Source organism: Alligator mississippiensis, chromosome 1 (assembly GCF_030867095.1).
Source record: "Alligator mississippiensis isolate rAllMis1 chromosome 1, rAllMis1, whole genome shotgun sequence".
NCBI classification, from domain to species: domain Eukaryota; kingdom Metazoa; phylum Chordata; order Crocodylia; family Alligatoridae; genus Alligator; species Alligator mississippiensis.
Genome location: NC_081824.1, coordinates 15,878,136 through 15,896,701, shown reverse-complemented (window position 1 = coordinate 15,896,701; position 18,566 = coordinate 15,878,136). Strand labels below are relative to the sequence as shown.

General features: G+C 44.7%; 2 protein-coding genes across 2 annotated transcripts in view; one reads left to right on the top strand and one right to left on the bottom strand.

Annotated features, from left to right (window-relative positions):
• LOC102566623 (WD repeat and coiled-coil-containing protein) overlaps positions 1-11,978 on the bottom strand; it is a 28,977-nt gene extending 16,999 nt beyond the window's left edge. Inside the window, exon 1 of the mRNA XM_006269668.3 lies at positions 10,034-11,978. Within this exon, the coding sequence (XP_006269730.2) occupies positions 10,034-11,941 (1,908 nt within the window). The 5' untranslated portion in view covers positions 11,942-11,978. The remainder of the gene's footprint in view (positions 1-10,033) is intronic.
• FKBP1B (FKBP prolyl isomerase 1B) overlaps positions 1-18,566 on the top strand; it is a 137,598-nt gene that overhangs the window by 38,116 nt on the left and 80,916 nt on the right. Inside the window, exon 2 of the mRNA XM_059729200.1 lies at positions 16,565-16,745. The gene's annotated coding sequence lies outside the window, so the exon portion shown is untranslated. The remainder of the gene's footprint in view (positions 1-16,564; positions 16,746-18,566) is intronic.

Below are 18,566 nucleotides of genomic sequence, written 5' to 3'. Positions count from 1 at the left end.
TATCTATCCTAACCATAATTTAAGGCCTGTTCTTGCTAGCATTTGCTTTTCTTATCCTTTGATATTTCTTTAAGATGTCAAACTTCTTTTTTAATCAGTTCACAGTTCGTCTACTTTTGTGGCTAATAATCTGTTCCATATACTAATTAACCTTTGGCTAAATATATGCCTTCTAATCTCTTTTAATACTCATCTCTTAGTTTCTTTTTGTGCTGTCTTGCTGTTTGTAATTCCATCAACCTCTTGCTAAAGCAACATTCCCTGTACCATGTAGCATACTTTCTAAAACAAATTTCCTTTCTTTCCCTATTCATTCAGTGCTCCAGCTCGCCATACACCTATTCTGGGTTACAAATATAAAAAAGAGAATGCCTCCAAATTTTGTGAAATTACCATTTTATCATTCTGTTTTAAATCATTTAGATGTATATTATTATAGCTCTGAGTAACCACATTGATTTAAGCACTGATTGATTTAAGCACATTGATTTTACCTCGGTCCTTGGGAAGACCTTTGAGAAAATTATCAAGGAGCACATCTGCAAGGGCCCAGCAGGGGAGGTAATGCCCAGGGGCAACCAGCATGGGTTCATTGAGGGCAGGTCCTGCCTGACTAACCTGGATTCTTTTTATGATCAGGTCACAAAGTCCCTGGATGTGGGTACTGGGATGGATGTCGTTTTCCTGGACTTTCAGAAGGCCTTTGACATGGTTTCCCACCACATTCTCTTAAAAAAAACTTAATGACTGTGGCATTGATGCCTACACAGTCAGATGGGTGGCAAACTGGCTAGATGGTCACACCCAGGAAGTGGTGGTGGACAGGTCATTTTCATCCTGGAGGGATGTGGGCAGTGGAGTCCCCCAGGGCTCAGTCCTGGGGCCTGTACTGTTCATCATCTTTATCAGTGATCTGGATGTGGGGATGGAAAGCAAGCTGTTCAAATTTGGTGATGACACCAAGTTGTGGGGCGAAGTGGGCACGCTGGAGGGGAGGGACAGAATCCAGCTGGATCTAGACAGGTTACAGAGGTGGGTGGATGAGAACAGGATGGAATTCAATGCAGACAAGTGCAAGGTGCTGCATCTAGGGAGAAGGAACCAGCAACACACCTAGAGGCTGGGGAACACCTTTCTCAACAACACAGTGGCAGAAAGGGATCTTGGAGTCATTGTTGACTCCAAGAAGGACATGAGCCGCCAAATGCGAGGAAGCAGTCAGTAAGACTAACCGCACCTTGTCATGCATCTACAGACGTATTACAAGCAGGTCCAGGGAGGTGATCCTTTCCCTATATGCAGCATTGGTCAGGCTGCAGTTGGAGTACTGCATCCAGTTCTGGGCTCCACACTTCAAGAGGAGTGTGGCTAGCACTGAGAGGGTCCAGAGGAGGGCCACTCGCATGATCAAGGGGCAGTGGGGCAGGCCCTATGAGGAGAGGCTAACTTGACCACCTCTTCTGGCACAACATCCTTGCATGCTTTTAGCCTTTTTTTTTTAACCCTTGTCTCTGAACTGAGATCATTTTTCCAAAGATAATTACTTTTCCCACTGAGATTATGATAATCTTATACATATTCCTTATGATAAATCAATTTTTCTCATCCTACTTGATCTTTTAGATTTTTAGCTGTTTTTATTATATACTATTTGTCTGCCTGTAGTGCTCAGGGGCTGCAATTATAGAGTTGCATTTCCTTGGGTGCTGTATAAAACAGGATTTTAAAGAAAAGGCTGGATAGGCATCTGTCTGGGATGGTTTAGGAACAGTTGACTCTGGCATCTGTGCAGAGGCTTGGAACTGATGGGCCTTGAAATCCCTTCCAAACCAATGGTTCTATGATTTTAAAAAAGTTAGTCCCTGCCCCAAAAGTCTTACAGTCAAAACATATAGGAATGTAGGCTGGGAGGGACTTCCTGTATCACTGAACCTAGTTGCTGGCTTTCATGTGAACCTGTGATCATGGAAGTTTGTGCTCTGTATATATAGCCTTTTTAGTTAGTCTCTAAAGGTGCAGATCTACCCTGCCTTCTGGCTGACTTCAGGCTAACATGGCCAACTACCTCTCTCTGCTCATGGATGTCACAAGTAACCACATCATATCATTTCTTTCATCAAATGCTCCAGCTGCACCTTAGAAGTTTTATGTCTCCGCTATCCAACAGGGAGTTCCAAAACCTCACTCTTATGATAGCTATAACCCATCTGCTGAGATCCAGCCCAAAATTAATGTTGGCCAGTCTGAAGTAATCTTTTTTGAACATAGGTGACTAGAAGTGCACACAATTTTCCAGATGAGGTCTTGTACCTGATACACTGACATTAAAATTTCCCTGCCTCTGCTGGACGTACCTTGCCTAATATGCCCTAGGATCACATTTGCCCTTTTCACAGCTGCATGACACTGGCAGATTGTAATCATCTATAATTAACACACCTAAGTCTTCTTCACCTAAATTGGTTCATCTGATGAGACCCTAGCTTATAGCATGAATTCTTCATGTTATTCCCTAAGTGCATAGCCTCACAATTTGTACTATTAGATTTCAACCACTTTCTGTTATCCCAGTCCTCAAGGTCATCACATTCTTCCTGTATTATAGTCTATTGCCCCTCTTTATTGGCAGTGCTCTTCTCTGCCCCCAAATTTTATATCAGCAAATTTCATTATCACACTCCTACTTTTTGTGCTAAGGTCCTTAATGAAAATATAAGATCAGTCCCAATCAATCCAGGAGGACATCCACTAGTAACCTCACTCCACGCCTATAGTTCCCCTTTTAACACAATCCATTTTTGTTTCCCATTTAGACAGTTCCTTACTGACCTTACAATACTTCTACTAATACACATCTACTCCAATTAAACTTATCATTTCTCATGTGGCATTATATCAAATACTTTACTGATGTCTGAATAAATCAAGTCTACTGTGTTTCCCTTGTATCGGTAATCAATTTTATTGTCCAAGAAGGATATCAGGTTAGTTTGGCATGATCTACCTTTGGTAATATCATGTCTTTAACATTTTCAACAATCTCTTTGATTTAAAATTTGAACTAAAGCTTTGCATGCTAATTGTGGACAGACTAACAGACCTGCAGTTATGTGAATCACATTTTATTCCTTAAATATAGGTCCTACCTTTAGATTCTGCAATTTTACATGACAGGTCTTACAGCATCCTGGAATGGATATTATCCAGCCCAAATGGTTAAACTGAACTGAGCTCTTTGGGCATTTGTACACGCCACAGGGGTTTACTTCAGTTTAATTCTCCCTAAATTGAAGCGGTGGGTCTTTAGAAACACCGCTTCAATTAAAGGCAAAGTAAACCCCCGTGGCATGTACACAAGGGTCGGGCCCGACCCTTACCTGCTTCTCTGGCAGCGGGGAGGGGGGGGCGAGCTGCCAGCGGGCCAAGCGGTTCCTAAGCTGTCAGGGGTGGAAGGGGCTGGTGCTTCCCTCCACAGCAGTGGTGGTGCCCCCCAGGTGGCACCTGCCCACAAGCACCCAGCCTGAGCAGTCCCGGAGGGCCCTGAAGCTGCGGAGGGAAGCACCAAGCCCTTGTGCAGCTCAGGCAGACAGGCAGGCAGGCTCTGGGGACAAAAAAAAAAAAAACAGGCTCACCACTTTTTTTTTTACTTTAGTGGACCCTGCCTGCACAGGCTGCCGCTGGGCTGCCTGCACAGGCTGTCTGCACAGCCCCTGAGATGCATGGGACCTGGTGCTTCCCCCCACAGCAAACTAAACCACCTTGGAGATGTTTTATTTTGTTGCATCCCAAAGTCATTTAACGTGCATTACGCCGCCGGCACATGTAAACAGCCCGCCATTAAAGCGCATTACTCTGCCAACCCATACAAATAGCTGCACCATTAAAGCGGTGCAAAAGGGCATTAAGCTGCTTTAAAGACTAATTTTGTGGCATGTACAAATGGCCTTTGAATTTTCAATCTCGGATGTGTGAATTTTCACTGACATTCCCTCATTCCCATTAGCCATCCTGCCCTTTTCCCTTGTTCAATATCATCATATGCAATGAGACAACAAATAGATGCAAAAAACATTTTACAGGGTCCTAAAACCTGAGTCTCCAAGTCACTCACACATTAGGAACAAAATACAGGAAGTCCTCCTACTTCTCCCGCTGGAGTCTAGTACCCTCTGGTTATGCATTTTGGACTCCTGATTTTCAGGTCTTAGATACCACTACATATTCATGGAGGAACACATGTATGTCGCCAGGCACATACATAACCAGAGCACAGCTTACTGTACACGCTACTCTGTGTACATACATAGTTGTCTATGCACACAGTCTTAAAGGAATAGAATTCCTACCTGGGCATAAATGCCCAAAATGTCATGTAGGGGGGAAAAAACGCCATTTAGATGACCACAAAGGAATAGAATGCCATCCCAAGTGCCCTCAGCTCTCAATGCAGCCATGGCACATATCCCACACAGGGAGATCTGAAACATAAAGTATAGGATTCTGAGCTTTCTATGTGCCTGTCTTGTTAGCTGTTGGCCACATGGTAATAATCCTGTAAGTGAATGTTCAGAGGCTGTGAAATCTATTTTAGGTAAGAAGTCTCTTTTGCCCTGATTGGCTATGTCCAGATGAGCAGGGACATGCGCTTGCTGTGGCACAAATACTAACAGCACACTCCCAACTTTACTGCGGAGCTGCCTGCACTGAAGCATGTGGAGACAGAGGAGCACTATCCCAGAGATATCTGCTCCCCCTTCTTGAAGCACACTGCAACCCAGCCGGCTGCTCTGTGGCTGGGTCACAGTGTGCCTTAGCACGAGGGCTCTGCAGCATGTGGAGATGGGGGAGCAGATAGCCCTGGGCTGCTTGCTCTCCCAGCTCCACATTTGTTCCAGTACATGCTGTTTCTGCATGCTTTGCACCTCCTTTTTTCCAGGGTTGGTTTTTTGTTTTTTTTTTTGCTATCAGGAAATCCCGGTAGGAAATTTTGTGCCTGTACTGCAAATTAGCAGCACTGCACATAGTTTAACATGCAACGTGTGCATTTTGTGGCACCACAAAGAGGTTTGTGGCGCAACAAACCACACATGCCTGCACATCTGGACACACCCATGATGTTTGATTCTGTTACCACTTTTCTTAACTCAGGTCTCAACTTTGATTCTAAGATGAGAAATCTGGAAGTCATCATTGGCCTCAGACTTTCCCTTCCACATCTCTTGCGTCTTTGTATCTGCTGCTGATTGGGTTCAGAACATTATCAGAAGTTGTCCTTACTTTGCCTTTGCTTAAAGCCTTATATGTGCATTAATCACCTCCTGTCTTAACTACTGCAGTTCACTCTTTTATGGTCTTCCTAAATCTCTGCTCTCTAAACTTAAAGCTTCCTGACTCGTCTGTCACTCGAGAAAGCAGAAGCATATCACCTTTATCTTCCATCACTTTCATGGCTTCCTTTCTATTACTTGGTCTAATTCAGAATTGTCCTCCTGATTTCAGGATGCTTTATGGACATATTACAGCTAATATTTCTGGCTTAGTATCCGGCTACTCCTTTACTCATTCAGTTCTCCAGCCCTGGCTCCATATTTATCTTCCCTCCTTGTTTTTCCGTATTGCATACGCTTGTTTCACAGTTTTTTCTTCCTATTTATCTGGATTTTCTCTATTCTTTTCCTTAGTTCTTGCTTATTTTACATTCAACCGTAGCAGCAAAGTATCATGTGGGACATTTTATGAAGGATGCTATAAAAGTATAAATTGATGTGTATACATTACTGGTGAATGTTAAACAGGAAATTATAATGGCTAATTGCCCAAAAGATTTATTTTCTTGGTTAATATTGTGATATACATTGTTGCTGAGATGGATTTTGACGCAATACTGCCTGAGAACAAAATGTGAGCTTAATGGTGTTCTTTTAAAGCACAGCAGATGAATCTTATCCCTTTTAGTGAAGTGTGCCTAAATGTCAGTCATTTCAAATACAGATTGGTCTAATTTTCTGCTATAATTAGCTTTCGAATGAAGCTAGTTAATTATCTTGCAACTGTCATTTTTTTCTAGAAGGAAACTGAATGATAAAATATCTCATTGCAGCAAGAAAGTGAAATAAATCCATAACCAATTATTCAATGCTTTTTTTTTAACTTATGTCATAATACCCTTGTTACTGTGTCTCTTTGCCCTCCCACATTATTCTGAATCTCTGGTCTTTACATGATGCAACAATCGTACAGGAAGTTAAGGCATGAATGATTTAATCGTCTCTGGAGCCTGGATGTTATTGCCCAGGCTGTAGTAGTGACATGTCCAAAGCATGAGTGATCAGGTCTTTCTGTTATGACTGTGACTTTCAGAGGCTATAAACTCTGGTACTACTGCACAAGTGTGATATTTCCAGAGCACACAAATACTATAGCACTAGAAAAAAAATCCCATTTTCCTGTAACCTACCCAGTATGCATAGGTAATTAAATGATTACTTAATTTAGATTCAGCTTTGTCTTATTGTTTGTTTAAATGAACTTGAAGACTTGTGCATATTATGGTTGTTACAACATAAAATCCACAGTTCATCATTTACTCTTATTTGTACTTAACATGGTTTAAACCTTCCTTTTTATGTTTTCAGATGCCCACATAGTCATTGTACAGCAGTGGTCACCAACTGGTCTATCGGGATTGACTGGTGGATCTGGGAGCATCTTGAAGTCAATCCTGGACTGTGGGGGCTGAGTGTGTGCATGCGTGCGCATGTGCACCGCCTCACCCCAGCCCAGCAAGTCAGCTGATGGAGGAGGGAAGGGGCAGAGGCCCAGGGGGCACGTGCAGCAGGGCCCAGGGCACAAAGCCCAGCCTGTAGCAGCAACCGCCTCTGCTGCAGACAGATTGGGGTGGGGGGGCATGTACCCCCGCCAAATGCAGGGCAGTGCTGGCAGCTGCAGCAGCTCTGAGGTAGGGAGTAGGGCTGAGGCAGGGGCAGGCCCTGCACAGCTGGGGTAGGATGGGGGACGGAGCCACAAGTGGCTCATCCAGGGGGTAAAGGGAGGGGCATGCAGCCCGGGAAGGCACAGCGGGGCACATGCCCCTGGATCTACACATGGGGCAGGGCAAGGTGGGCTGGGGCCGGGGCAGCACCAGGCTCTTCTCGACCGGGCTGTGCTCAAACTGGGCAGCTGCGGCAGTGGTGCTGGGAGTGGGGCCACGGGGGGCCGTAGCCCCCCGAACCCCCACTCCCAGTGACACTGCCGAGCTCAGTGCAGGCCAGGCCTGGTGGGGACAGCCCAGTGCATGGCAGAAAACATGACATGATGCTACTGCACAGTAGTCTTGGGCTACTGCATAGTCAATGTCATGAAAAGGCCATTCTGTGCCACTACTGCTCAGTAGCTCTAGTAAGACTTGTGCGGTAAGCATCTCATTTAGATGCAGTCAGTGATTCTCAACTAGGGTGCTGAACTACTCTGGGGTACCATAAGATCCTTTTAAGGCTGCCAAGGGGTGCTGTACAATACTGGCGCTGTTAGGTCTGCAAGCACCTACACAAGATAAACACAGAGATTTCAAACAGGAATCTATAGTGTCAAACACACTTTGACTGCCTGTGATCTTTTTGAGTTCATTGCAACAGAAGAATGGCTATATTGCTTTTCTCACAGTCAAAAAGAGTGCAAGGTAATAGCTGGCATTTTCTGAGGGCTACCTTGAGTCTAATGTGGGGTACCTTCAGTCTATAAAGGCTGAGAACTACTGATGTAGAATGTATGCCATAGAGAGAGATTAATGGCATCCAGGCCACATCTTGATTTTTCCCACTATGAACACAGCACCTGACTGGAACCTGTAGGCTACAAGGCAGGTGAAGAACAGTAAGAGTTGAAACGTGCAGGTTTGAAGTACTCTACAAAGCACCAGAGTGCATCAGAACATTTGGAATTTATTCAAGATGTTTATCTTGAGATGGACAAAATCAGTGTACACTGGTATAATAAATAAAGAAAGCACATAAGAGAGTACCATCAAACCTGGTACTCTCTTATGTGAGATATAATAGATACAAGTGGGAAGGTTGTAATTAAATAAGTTCTCTAATCAGCAAATTGTAAGGTACATGGCACTAAATAGGATTGATCATGTCTGGGCAATGATGCATGCTTGATGTAAGTACTTCTAATGTATAAAAAGAGTAGAACAGAAATGCAGTTTGGATTTGTGTTTAACACTACACTATCCCTGCAGGGGACAGTGATGGCCCTCAGGGGCTACATGCAACAGTCTGGGTGCTGATGGGCCTGGGCAGATGCCTGCAGTGCCCAGCGCTGGGGCATAGTGCAGAACAGGCAAGCAGATGGTGGGGCTGTGCCAGGGGGACAGTACTGGGGTCCAGGTAGGCTGCTGCCGGTGACTTGGGGCCACTAGTGTGGGATCTAGTAGCCAGAGGCTGGCTACAGGTGGCTCAGAGCCCCACTGTCACTGCAGCATTTTGAGGGACAGCCTGGGGCAGGCAAAGAGCCACCCCAGCCCTGGGGCTGGAGAAGCCCCATGGCCTAGCCTGAAGGTGGCCCCCGGTGGTGGGGCTGACTGAGAGTAAATTTGCTCCTGGTTGGCATCTACACATATGCTACTGCACACATCTGAATGTGTACCCTTCGGAAGCAAATTTGCTTCTGATGGGAGCCGTTCCGTCCAGGGCTTCTCCTACCCTACTTTGCCTCCCTGCAGCAGCCAGGGGGAACTCCAGGCTCCTCCAGGTGCCAGCCACAGGCTGGCAGGAGGCACAGGGGGCTGGTCCCATCTCTGCAAGGCAGAGGGAGCTGTCCCGGTATATTAGAACAGTTTGTTTTCTACATTAGAATGAATGTAATGTATTCAAGTTAAATTATTAACCAATCCAGATCAAAAGCGTTGCTTTTATGCTGAGTGCTTAATACACTGGGAAATGCTAAAATATCAAATAAATAATTACTAATACATAATAAATGATGATTGAGTAAAATAATGATTTCCTGTCTTAGGCATGCATGTGGCTCTCATTAACGTGAAAGGAAGTCATTACTACACTCTTGACACCGAAATTTAACCTTAAGGCACATCTTTTTAACATTACTACATAATAATGCATCTTGTATTTCCAGAATGCCTTTTACACTAATGGATACTCACAGTTTTAAAAACAACAATAAACCGAAATAAATGTATAATTGGTACCTAGATACTATTTGAAAGGTGCCTCAGAAATACTTAGTAGTAGTAGCAGCAAGAGCAACAGTACCCATAGGAATAATTAATAGTGAACCTAATCCTGTTATCCTTGTTCAGATAAAACTCTCACTGAAGTCAATGTAATTTTTGTCTGAATAACAAACGGATAAAGCCTTGATGATCTGGCATATTGTGACTTATCTTTTGTAAAAAAGTAATTTAAAGTGTCAGGTATTTTATAGACATTTAAAATGCCTGGCTCCAACCAAGATGCTTAGTGAGAGACTCAATTAGAGGTGGGCTTAATCACAAAGTTCAGATCATCCCCACCTGCATTTTTGAGAAGTTTGGACACAAAGTTGTGTTTCAGCCCCTCAGAGATTCTGGTTGCCTTCAAATTTGGATATGAACCCATGTTTGAGGCCTGGGAGACTGTAGGTAAGGATGCATAAGTATTGTATGCAGAAAAAACTATTTGTGAACCCATTTCCATTCTGAACTAACATGGAAAGCTTTTTCACAGTAGCTGAACAGTGTTAAGGAGGTTTGCTCCTCTATAAGTATGCAGATCCAATTAACTTCAATTGCAGTTACTTCTAAGCAAGGATGGAAGAATAGACCCTAATTTCCTATGTAGAATCTCCTGAAATTACTTCTTCAATGACAAATTGTTTTATAAGTTTGAATGAAATCCAGTGTTGACCACAGATGAAACTTGCTAATTGGAGTCTAGAGACAGCCACATGCCTTTCAACAAGTTTAAAAATAATTTTTTTTAAAAGAAAAAGTTACCTGATGAGAACATCGGTAAGTTAATAAAACAGTTACCTGATAAGTGATATGAACAAAAGGTGGTTCTTGAGAAGATGGGTATGTTAGAGAGAACCTCTTCCCATTTTTAGTGAACTCTATTAGTTCAGAAAGACGCAGTTGTAATTCTGTAAAGCTGCTGCACAGTCTCTCTAGATTCCTGGGTATGTGATTTTCTCCACTGTCACTTGAAGAGTTGCTAATTTTAGGAGAAGTAGAAGTTTCTTGAGAAGGTTTAGGAGAATCTTGTCTGTTAGAAATCCTGGCAGAAGTCTCAACTCCAAAAATAGCCATTGACCGACTAGCTGGTTCGGCATCTAAAGTTTCTAAAGCAACTGGTGATGAGTCACCATGGACTCTTTTTTCCTCAAGATCACTCACACTCGATGATGAACTCTGCTCATAACTAGGGGACTTCAATTCTATGAGTCTTCTCCGGCCACTAGGAGAGTGAATAATGGTACTACCTGGTATTAGCAACTCCCGGCTTGAAGGTTGATCTTCCATGGCAAGATTTTCAAAACATTTTCTTTTTCCAGGTATAGTCACTGAGGATTCCAAATTGTAAAGTACATTCTGGCTGGTGTCAGGCATTGCTAAAGAATCTTCTTCAAATATTAATTCTTTAATCATTAAACGAATAATGTACTTGTCTGTACTTGAACACGGAATGAGAGCAGACTCCGAGAATTTCTGCTTTCCAATCAAAATCAACAAGAATTTATCTGTCAAGAAGCACAAGCCCTTTGCTCTTTCACTTTTCTCCAGCTGGATTTGTTGAATATTGGGCATGCAGGAAGAAGTGACTGAATAAACCAAAACAACATTACAAGTATTTGAGGCTACTGCCACAATCTGAGCTCTAAAGTCAAAAGCTATTATATCAGGGACCAGAATGCCTGGGATGATGACTTTTCTGGTGGTGGTTACCTTCCTCTCAAAAGTCACCAAAATTAGGTATGAAGAGTCTTGCCTGTTTCCTGAGATATATTCTTTGCGTCTCAGAGAAATGAGAGGACTAGGATCAGATAGCCTGTGGTTTGCAAGAATACGGGTTAACTCCGGAGGACATGATGAAGAAGAAGCTACTGACTCAACAGCTATTGATCTTTCTGAATCTGTAGACTTTCTTCTTAGGTATATAGAATATTCCTCATCTCCAAAGGCCAGAGTAGACGGGGAAGATAAAGAACCCATTTCCATGCCAGATGGCACATCAAATGCAGTTCCTGCATTTAGGCCACAGATCTTATCTAGGGGAAGCTCAGTGGCTACAGCAATTTGGAAATCCAAAGTAGCTTCTATAGCACAGATGTAGCTTCCTACATCAAATATTGGGCAAAAGGAGCAAGCATTTAGGGTTTTCTGAGTATCATCCCATATATAAGAGTGAAGGGTACTGCCTATAGCAACCACCAAGCGATTACCGTTCTTAGTCCAGCAAGCACAATGGATGAGACCGCTACTCTTGATATCCGCCTTAACCCTGGAGTTATCAGAACGAACAGCATGTAAAACTGAGGTGTCCCGTTTAGTAAGCACAGCCAAGATCTCCTTCTTGGGATGCCACACACACCCCTGGGGAAGCAGGGGAAATGGCTCACTAATTTCACAAGTCTGAGAAGCCAGGAGCTTGTTTTTTTCTGCAAAGTTATAGCCAAGCTGCCAAACAGTGGCATGCTTTTTATGTTGAACAGCCAGCAGAGCTGGGGCATCTGCAGCAGATGAACCCCAGTAAAGCCCATGAACGTGTTCGAATTGCCCAATAACACTTGAGTCACCAAATCTTAGTTCTCCATTAAGAAGGTGTAAAGCAGTCAGTACCACTTGCTTCCCATCGGTCCAGGCTATACCATGCACAGGATGTATGGCCTGATACAAGGCATTAAGACCAGTTCTCAGAAGTTTTGCCTTTCCCAGCTCCATCTTTTTAAACTTCTTCCTTAGCGGTGATTTCTCTAAAGTAAAAAATCCACAGGATTCATATGAACATCTTGATAAAGAAAGTGACTCTTGTAACTTCCATGTAGCTGAATCAAGCTGATTTATTCCAAAGTTGTCTGTAATGCAAACTTCTTCACACTGTGACCGCGCAGCTGATCTTCTAGGTTTAAATCCCTGTGAAAGCTGCTTTTACTATGCCTCTTTCTGGGAGGAGTTATAACCTTCTTGTGATGTCTAACAAGGTTTAACTAATTACTGTGCTCTTCACTGGCATTTTCACAGAAGCCTATTTTTAACTCTTCAGCATTGGAAGTATATTTAAAAATAACACTCTAATACCTTAACCTCCAGTGAACAAAAGACCCTGGTAAATGGAGGAGAGCGATCCTATGCTGTTAAGCCTGAGCATTAAGTTACAGTATGAAATAATGAACTGACACTTCTTTCTAGACAGGCTATAAAGGCGGGGAGTAAGATTAAAACCTATACATGATCAGGCAAGGGCTAGTTTCCAGTCTCTGTTTGGCAGCACATTTCAAAGATGCAAGATTCCTAAGTGGCTGTTACAAGGGTAGTAGGAGAGGGGATTCTTAGTCCTGTCACTGGTTACATTAAGCATCAGGGAGAGGACATGTAAAGTGACATGAACTACAAGCAAGGGAACATAATCTATTTAGTTTTGGTTTTCCCAGCTTCTACTATCTGTCATTATCCTTTTGGTCTTTCCAGCTGCCCATTGCTGCTCCTTCCTCATTTCTGCCTACAACTCCAGCTGCAAATAGCAGGCAAGAGTCTCTTTTTTTCCTCCATGGCCTAGCTTGCTAGGTGTGTTTTTATGGTGCTTTTTGGCTGGGATCTCCTTTCTGCTCCTCTTCTTTTTGGTACTTACATGGGTCTTTTGCTCTTTACAAATGTTATAAATAAATCATCTGAGGATAGCTGAGTTCTAAATAACCATGAATGCTAATGACACAAATCTGAAATGGTTATTACATACATCCTACAGCTTGACCTAGTTTCTGCTGGCTTCTAAAATGCAGAATATGGTGAGCCTCACACAAGGGCTCACAAATTTATTTAAAGGGACTGTGTTGTATTCCCTTATGCTAGATTAGTATTGGCAACTTCTAGATCAGCGGTTTTCAACCTTTTTTAACAAGTGTATCCCTTTGGTCTCAGAGTTTCAGCTCATGTATCCCCTTATATTTTTTTCTTGTTTTTAATGTTACCATTAACAGGAGGGAGGGAAGGGGCGGGGGGTAGATCGAGGTGAGGGAGGGAGTGGGGCTGGAGCAGCGGCAGGGGCAGGGACTGTACAGCCAGGGTGGGGTGTGGGACAGAGCCACGAGCAGCTCGTTCAGGGGATGCAGGGCGGCGACTCCTGCTGCTGCACGCATCTGGGAGGGTATGGGGACTGTGTGCCCCCTGGATCTGCATGCAGGGCAGGGCAGGATGCCACTGCGGGCTGGGGCTGGGGCAGCATTGGGATTTTCCTGGCAGGGGGCTGGGCTGGGCTGGGCTGGGCTGTGCTTGGGGCGGGTAGTGGTGGTGCTGGAAGGGGACCTACGGGTGGGGGGCTGCAGCCCCCCCAAAATTCACCATAGCTCCCCTGTCCAGCACTGCCACTGCCTGCCCAAGCACAGACCCAGCCCCTCCGCCAGGAAGAGACCAGCGCAATCCCAGCCCCAGTCCACAGTGGCAGCCCACCCCCACCCCACGCGCAGATCCAGAGGCCCCTCCTCCCCATGCCCTCCCATGGTGCATGCAGCAGTGGGAGCCATCCCCACACCCCTTGGATGAGCTGCGGCTCTGTTCCACATCTTGCCTCGGCTGTACAGCACCTGATCCAGCCCCAGCCCCAGCCTCACTCCTTCCCCCACTGCTGGGGCCTCCCCAGTGTCATCTGCACCCCCTCCACACCCCTTTCCTCACAACAGTCTTACCAGTCAGACCTGGCTGCTCTCCACACTGCTGGGTTGTGCTCCTGGCTGCCTGTGTGCCATGCTGCAGCTGCCTGCAGGCACAGGGCATTTATCAGCCACATTAGCCAAAAAAAGGCCGATTGCCAATACAGTCAATTTTCCTTATATCAGCACTGATCCGATATGGGACTGATGTATCTCTATAAAACAGTAATTTTTCTCATTCGTTCTGCATACCCCCTACAACCTTTTTAAGTACCCCTAAGGGTATGCATACCCCTGGTTGACAATTACTGTTCTAGGTTATTATGTACAGATTGCATTTAAAATGAAAATGGTTTTAGACCTGTTGAGGATGCAATTATTGTGATAGACACCCTCAATGAAAATTTAAAAGCTAAATGCAAAGCTTGTAGGAACGCTTTTATCCACAGTACCTGAATCAGTTTACAGTAAACTTTGTTCAGGGATGGATCCAAAGGGGTGGGGTGCACTGATGTACTTGCACCTCTCCTTTGATTCCTGATCCACCTAAAGTTTAAAACCACCTGCCTGGCAGTGTCAGCAGCACTTCTAGTCAGGCAATGCTGAGGGAGTCACTTGACTTCAAGGCTCATTATAATCTACTGATTCCTTTTAAACTCTTCATCTCATAGGTGTTAATGATCCTCTCTTCTTTTTTAATGGTCTTAATGTTTCACTAATTAAGCTAGCCTTTCTTCTGCAATTCTGCTGCTTGTTAGCTGCTCCTGGTAGCTCCTGTTTCACAGGCCTGCAAACTGTTTTTGTCTCATTTCAGTAAAGTTATATTTGTTTTTGTTTCAATCTTAAACTGAATAATACAGGCCCTAGTGTATTAGTAAATCTTCTAGTTTCTTTTTACCTGGGAAAAATGTGCACTGTGCTATATGGGCTGATACACCACACCATCTGCACCTCCCTTTTCAAAACCCTAGATCCACCCATGACTTTATTCTTACCTACACGTGCATTTAAAACATGTTCATTACCAATTCTGATGCAGGTCTCCTTCAGTGAATAGAGGGGTCTGCATTTCCTTAGGGCTGGCAAGGCTCAGGGAATGGCAGTACCTGTGAGATTAGTAAACCTGAGCATGCTGTGTTTCCACCATTTATTAGGGACAGAAAAATGGCTTTGTCAGAAATAATGGTAGCTCTTTATCTATGGTGACTGCAGTAAATAGGGACTGAGGTTACATGAAAACGATGTTGCACAAACTCCCCAGTTTGGGATAATCCCTTATAGGGATCTTTGTTTGTTTTAAATCAATGGCTGGTTAACTATTTTTCTGGATTTATTTCACTAAAACAATAGTGACATTCTCTATAAACTGATGATCTCAACTAAATTCTGAGTGTCTGCTGTTTAGTAGATGACATTGCAGCTTTATGGCAATAACCTAAAATGGTGGTCTGGAATACAAGCAACTGCATCAATGTCTTTCTTCTGTCTCTACTTTGCTTATTGAAGTTCTAAGAGACATTCTCTGCAGTGGGAAAATTATGGGAGAGATAGTATTGTACAAGCAGTTCTAAGAATCAATATTGATGCAGTAAACAGCTCATTGTCCCCATCAGCACCATGATTTACAGATAGAGCACATGGAAAATGTTATGCATATGGGAACACAGGACAGAAATGGGCCTCTTGGGCCATCAGGTCCAGTCCCCTGTGTTGGATATACTAATGACTAGTCTGCTCTAAAGTAACCCTGATACTGTCTTTATAAGCCTTTACCAAAATCTTGGCTCAGCAAAGCCTCAGCTTTTTTCAGGCCTCCTTTCCCTTTTACTTTCCCTTACCCTTAGTTTGATGAGATCACTCATCTGTTTCTAACCAAGTTTCTCTCCCTTTTCTCTGTCTTCCCAGAAGACAGTACCAGTCTCAGTTAGACTGACAAAAATATAATAATAAACAAGGAGTTTCAAGGCCCTTGTAGTTCATACCAGGAAATGACTAATCAAGTGACATATCTCAAAGAATTGTAGTGAAATAGGGTGCACCTGCATGGGTATGTGTGTGGTGACCGGTTTTCTTATGTGATCATTAGAGTCTGTTTGGTTTCTATAGTTATTCTATGTATCACAGATACAAAGGATCTTCTACCACATTTCAGGCATGCAGCACTTGTGCACTTCCCATCTACCAGCTAGTCTGAGCAGTTGGCCAGCGGTGATTAAAGGCTCTCTAGTTATACTCACTACACATGTGCATTTAATGCATATTAGCCTGATTTAAGGCACATTAAAGGTGCATGTCTACATGTGTGTGCCTTTAATGCACCTTAAAAATGGTGAATTTAGGCTAATCCCACCTGAATTTGATACCTGCATAAAGCAAGTATCAAATTTAGGTGCAATTAGTTAAACCACATTAACATACATGTAGATGCATTAATGCACATTAATGGGGCAGCGAAGTCAGGCTGCCTGTGGCCAGCATCCAGCGGCCTGCTGGCCCTAGGGGAGCAAGTGGGGTCAGGGGGTTTGACCGGCAGCTGCCTGGGCCCAGTCCTGTCCAGACAGCTTACCATATTCCCTGGGCACCCATGCATGGCCAGCCTCTGATCTGAGGCTGGGTGGCACAGGGCCCCGGTGTGGAGCATCTTATCTCTGCAATGCTGCAAACTCTCACAAAAGGATTCTGTCTTTTGCCTCTACAGAGCCAACATCTGGACACAGGGCAGAAGCTGCAGGGCCCTGAGAGAGTGCTGCATCGGGTTGCTGCCACCCACCACTGGAGCCACCCGGAGCTGCATGGGGTCAAAGGGTTTGACGAGTCTTGCCTTCTGTGACATCTTGGATTCGGGTTCCAGGCAAGCAGCAGACTTCGCAGTTCAACAGGTCAGGCCTGCAGATGGGTCCCTCTACCCCGTGCAAGGGGGAGTTTCCAACCACTACCACCCATACCTTCCTTTTTGTGGCAGTGGTCTCCATCCTCTCCACTTTGGGGATTCCTGGCCTGGCCTCTTCCACCAATGAAATGCGCTCTTTCTCCTCTGTTGCTAGCATTCCATATCTGTTCTCCAAGCAAACTACTGCATATGGGGATGACACCTTCTTCTTGCTGCCAAAAGATACACATTTCCAGTTTCCACCTTCCAGGGAGTCCATACCTTCTTCCTTTTCTAGCACCACCTCTGGCAGTTCTTCCTCCACAGTCCTAAAGGTTTCCTCTGGAAAGGATTCCTAAAGGATTCCTCTGGAATCGAGGAAATTCTCATGGTGGAGGATACCTCGGAGCCTTGCTACCTCCTCCTGTAGCTCTCTTGCCTACTCCTTGAGGGACACCACCAGAAGGCACTGCTTACATTGCAGGCACTCCCCCACCTGGATGACACTGGAAAGAATCTGCAAGCCACAGACTGCACAGCACCAAATCAGGACCTGGGTGGAAGCCACAGTGGTGTGTGGTCCTGCCTGGACAGACACATCACAGATGAAAACAGACAAGCCACTGGAAGTGGCAGTGGCTCTGGGATTGCAACATCCTTTAGCCATGTCCCTGGGTCTTCTAACCTGCCGCTTCTCACTTCTTGTCTCTCTTTTCAAGCAGACTTTCCCTAGCAAACTCCTCTGTAGCTGGTCTGTTTGCTGTTCCTTGATCTGAAGTGTTCCTTTTTCCCTGCAACCTCTTTCCTCTCAGCAAGCTTACAGTAAAGGAATGTGAGAGAGAGTTTCCAAGCAAACTCCCCCTCACACTGGGCTCTAGTTAAATAAGGGGCTTAGTCTTGGTCTAGCTGCTGAGTTTTAGCTGCTAAAATAAAACTATGTAGGTTAGTCACGAACATGGCATGCCTCCGGAGGCTGGGGGGGCATGGTGACTGCCCACAGGCAATGGTGGCAGTGGCAGTGGTGGAAGTGTGGCAGTGGTGAGCAGGGAGCTCCTGCAGGTGGCCGTGGTGCTGTCAGTTGTGGGGGTGTGTGGCGAGTGCCAACTAGTGATCAGCAACCACCTAAAGATACCGCCAGTGGAGGCGGATGGTGGCAAGTAGCAACTGCCCGTAGCCGCCGGCGGCAGCGGCAGCAGTGGCCAATCTCAGGGGGTGTGCATGTACCTGCTACACGTTGCCAATGAGGTTAGTCCATCCTAATTACATATAAAAAAAGAATCTTACCTTTTAGGCTCCCTTTCAAAGAGCAGGGTGGCAAACTGACCTGTGAACTGCTTGCAATCTGTCCTATTCATTTTTCCTTGTTTGCTGCTCTTCTGGTCCCTTGAACTGTCACCTTATATATGTCTCCTGGGCCTGGACTGGCTAGGACCCTTTGTTAGGGCCCTTTGTCACACCCAGATAGCAGTCAATCAGCAATCAGTTCACTCAACTGCTCAGAGCACACATTCAAGCACAGAAACCTACCAAACAGCCTTCAGCAAGCCAGACACGCAGGCAACCCTGGCTCAGTTACTTTCCTGGAGCAGGGTCTGTTTTTCATAGACTCAAAGAAAATTAGGATTGGAAGGGACCTCAGGAGATCATCTAGTCCAACCCCCCTGCTCAAGGCAGGACCATCCCCAACTAGATCATCCTAGCCAAAGCTTTGAATCCCAGCCAAAGCTTTTGCCACATGATGCTACTGCGCAGTAATATCAGGTTACTGTGCAGTTAGCACCTTGTGTAGATGAACCCACTGTTTCATTTGTTGAAGCTTAATAAGTACTAT